This window comes from Limulus polyphemus, unplaced genomic scaffold (genome assembly GCF_000517525.1).
Source record: "Limulus polyphemus unplaced genomic scaffold, Limulus_polyphemus-2.1.2 Scaffold6441, whole genome shotgun sequence".
NCBI lineage: Eukaryota > Metazoa > Arthropoda > Merostomata > Xiphosura > Limulidae > Limulus > Limulus polyphemus.
In genome coordinates this window covers 21,121-25,560 of record NW_013672051.1, presented here as the reverse complement: position 1 = coordinate 25,560, position 4,440 = coordinate 21,121, and the positions used below count along the sequence as shown (strand labels likewise).

The window sequence follows — 4,440 nt, the reverse complement described above, 5'->3', positions numbered from 1 at the left end:
TACAAGGGTATTCATAGTCTAAAAGTTGGTGGATCACTGATATACAAGGGTATTCACATTCTAAAAGTTGGTGGATCACTGACATACAAGGGTATTCATAGTCTAAAAGTTGGTGGATCACTGATATACAAGGGTATTCACATTCTAAAAGTTGGTGGATCACTGACATACAAGGGTATTCACATTCTAAAAGTTAGTGGATCACTGATATACAAGGGTATTCACATTCTAAAAGTTGGTGGATCACTGATATACAAGGGTATTCACAGTCTAAAAGTTGGTGGATCACTGATATACAAGGGTATTCACAGTCTAAAAGTTGGTGGATCACTGATATACAAGGGTATTCACACTCTAAAAGTTGGTGGATCACTGATATACAAGGGTATTCATAGTCTAAAAGTTGGTGGATCACTGATATACAAGGGTATTCATAGTCTAAAAGTTGGTGGATCACTGATATACAAGGGTATTCATAGTCTAAAAGTTGGTGGATCACTGATATACAAGGGTATTCATTGTCTAACGGCTAGAGAGACTTTGATGTACAAGGGTATATATATACGGTCATTAGACTAAGCGGTGGACCACTGATGTACTTGAATATACACACATTAACGATTGGACCATATATATACAAGGGTATCCACACAATAACGATTGGACCATATATATACAAGGGTATCCACACATTAACGATTGGACAACATATATATATACAAGGGTATCCACAGATTAACGATTGGACTATATATATACAAAGGGGCACACAGATTAACGATTGAACTGGTGGATCATCTCAACTCAAAGTTTCTTGGTTTTTAGAAGAAAAAAATCACCTCAACAACATGTAGAGAATAACACAGAAAAATACGAAAAAACAAACATTGGTCATGAATAATAGCTTGAATATAAAATTACCTGGACAAAAACACCACCACAAACCATATAAGATAACCTGGACAAAAACACCACCACAAACAATACAAGAGAACATGGACAAAAACACCACCACAAACCATAGAAGATAACCTGGACAAAAAGAACACCACAAACCATACAAAAGAACCTGGACAAAAACAACACCACAAACCATACAAGAGAACCTGGACAAAAACAACACCACAAACCATATAAGATAACCTGGACAAAAACAACACCACAAACCATACAAGATAACCTGGACAAAAACACCACCACAAACCATACAAGATAACCTGGACAAAAACAACACCACAAAACATACAAGAGAACCTGGACAAAAACACCACCACAAACCATATAATATAAGATAACCTAGACAAAAACACCACAAACCATACAAGATAACCTGGACAAAAACACCACCACACACCATAAAATATAAGATAACCTAGACAAAAACACCACCACAAACCATATAATATAAGATAACCTGGACAAAAACAACACCACAAACCATACAAGATAACCTGGATAAAAACACCACCACGAATCATAGAAGATAACCTGGACAAAAACACCACCACAAACCATACAAGATAACCTGGACAAAAACACCACCACAAACCATATGTGATAACCTGAGAAAAACACCACCAACACCACAAACCGTATTAGATAACCTGAGAAAAACACCACCAACAGCACAAACAATATGTGATAACCTGACAAAAACACACAAATCATATGTAATGAACTAACACCCACAAGTCATGTAGAACAAGGTGAAAAATCCCCACCGCTGACCATTACAGGATAACCCTGAAAATAATCGCAACCACATATCATGTCTTATAACGTTTTTATTGCTTTTAAATTAGAAAAAATAACTCAAATAAAAAGAAAAACCACACATAATAGATTTTTTTGGCCTAAACGGTTTTCTAGGTTTCAGACATATCCGACCTTATTGTTTGAGATACTGACTAGATGAACGCAGCCGAGCAGCTAAACCTGCCGCCACAAAGATATTGTCCGATTATTTGAACATTGATATTTACAGCTTCTGGAAGTTTTCTCTTACTTCTTTTAAATCGATTTTGGGAACCCCTGGAAGTTACCCCAAACTATTCTCTCCCTCCCCCCCCCAAAAAAAGAAAAAGAAATATATATATATATATGTGTGTGTTTATAAAGAACCGCGTAAACTACAGGACAGTTCTTTCAATTACAAAAGGTTCTGTTAGCGAATTAATTTTGTTTTTCGGAAAAATATAACACGCCTTCAGAGGAATTATTTCCGATTTAAGGAAGGGGTTAACATTAAGCACCCAATGAAAAAAACTCATTAAGAAAATGTGTTGGGAAGTTGGAAGAGGGGAGTAACATGTTTTCTTATTCCTTCAATGTAAACAATGTTAATAGTTTCGTTTTAATTATTCTGGCTTAATTATGGAAGTCAGTAGGTATGTAAATATATAGGCATTTTATATCGTAAATATCATGTAAATATCTGAAGTTTTATATCTAATTTAAGGCAATTAATATAACACGTGCCACCACAAACATATTTAGTTGTCTATTCATACCAGTAGATGACGCCACGGTTTCTCATTAAAAATTTACATCTCAGTCGCTCAGCCTATAGGAAATATGACGAAAACATTTCTGATAAAAAATCGCCCCCCAGTGGCACAGCGGACTTACAACGCTAAAATCCGGGTTTCGATACCCGTGGTGGGCAGAGCACGGATAGCCCATTGTGTAGCTTTGTGCTTAATTACAAACAAAATAAAAACCTTCTTGTAGACATAGAAAAGAAGGTATTTTCAAGATTTTTTTACCCATAATTCCATTGAAATTTGGGCATTAGGGTCTACATCGTGTTACCATTTGGTCGGTGTTCACGTACACACACACACACACACACACACACACTTAAAAAAAAGGGTTGTTTTCAGCATTAAATCCTACGCTGTTAATTTGGAGCGTTAATTAGTTTTATTAATTAGTAGATTTAATAAAAAATTAGGTTTAATGTATTTTTATACCATTCAAACTGCAAAATGTTTGTGTAAAATTACAGGTATATCGTTCATCTTCCGTTTAATGATTTCTGTCAAACGCGAACTGCATAATGTGTAGACATCTACAGTACTAACTCTCCTTTAAAACCGAAATCGTTAGTTCGGTTCAGAACGAAACGTATTGTATACCTATTCAAGAAGACACAAAATAAAAATGGTTTTCCTTATATTGTGACAATGTGTTGCAGATGTCAACACATGAACGTGACTCGTGAATGTTTAGTATGCTAGAAATACTCTGGAATGTACGTCTTAGTTACGTATATATTAATGTATATATTAGGCCTGGCATGGCCAGGTGGTTAGGGAGCTCGAATCGCAATCTGAGGGTCGCGGGTTCGAATCCTCGTCCCACCAAACATGCTCGCTCTTTCAGCCGTGGGGGCGTTATTATGTGACGGTCACTCCCAATATTCGTTGATAAAAGAGTAGACCAAGAATTGGAGGTGGGTGGTGATGACTTTCACTGCTATATTAGGGACGGCTAGCGCACCTAGCCCTCGTGTAGCTTTGCGCGAAATTCCAAACAAACCAAACGTATATATATATTAAAATACGTCTGTGTGTTATCCTAAGCTGTAAAACTCATGTTTGACCTTTAGTTTCAAAAACTAACAAAACATATGGACACGTTTAGTTCCTTCTGAGTTTGGCCATCCATCTTTACCAGCGATTAACCCAAGGTAGTTATCAAGTTATTGATATTTTTACTAGTTACATCATCTTCACGAGATGTTAAAGGATACTTCCAGCACGTGTTTCGTCACGTTTCTCTCAAAGTTTGACCACGTAACTAGAATATAAAAATTGCTTTACCTTGTTTTCCTCGGCCGTCGCGACACACGTGACGTCATCGGGAGCATCTGTCGAGTTGGTTTTCAGGGCGTGAGGTTGCAGTCGTAATAACGGAGCTGAAGAAGATTTAAAATTCATTTCACGAAGGAAGAGTTTAACCCGTGGCGAAGTATAATCTCGTTTGTTCGCTTCGGATTGCGTTCGTTTCGTTGTCCGCTCTGACTGATAACCGTTGCTATAAGTTTTCCCGGTAAGTTTGGGTAATGTTTGGACACAAGAGGAAGGCCGAATTTCTACAATATCTGTGTATTTTGTCGTTCCATGCGAGCTTGTCTTATAACATTCATTACTATCATCAATAGTTCTGACTGTTTTGGACTGAACTTCCGAACCAGAATGTATTTTACGAGGAAATACGAACGTATGATGAATCTTAGAATGAAGCACACAAAGTTCGTCTTTCTTAGCAACTGCTGGTCCGCTAGTGGACTGGTCAGTAAAGTTTTGTTCCTTTGCAGCTGCTGGACCGGTAGTGGACTGGTCAGAGGTAAAGTTTTGTTCCTCTGCAACTGCTGGTCCGCTAGTGGACTGGTCAGTGAGGTTTTGTTCCTCTGCAGCAGCTGGTCCGGTAGTGGAC

At 37.6% G+C, this 4,440-nt stretch overlaps 1 protein-coding gene across 1 annotated transcript in view; it reads right to left on the bottom strand.

Moving 5' to 3' along the window:
- Positions 1 to 4,440, bottom strand: part of LOC111089496 — a gene marked incomplete at its 3' end in the record, with an annotated part of 33,894 nt that overhangs the window by 23,363 nt on the left and 6,091 nt on the right. Inside the window, exon 4 of the mRNA XM_022402118.1 lies at positions 3,825 to 4,440. Within this exon, the coding sequence (XP_022257826.1) occupies positions 3,825 to 4,440 (616 nt within the window). The remainder of the gene's footprint in view (positions 1 to 3,824) is intronic.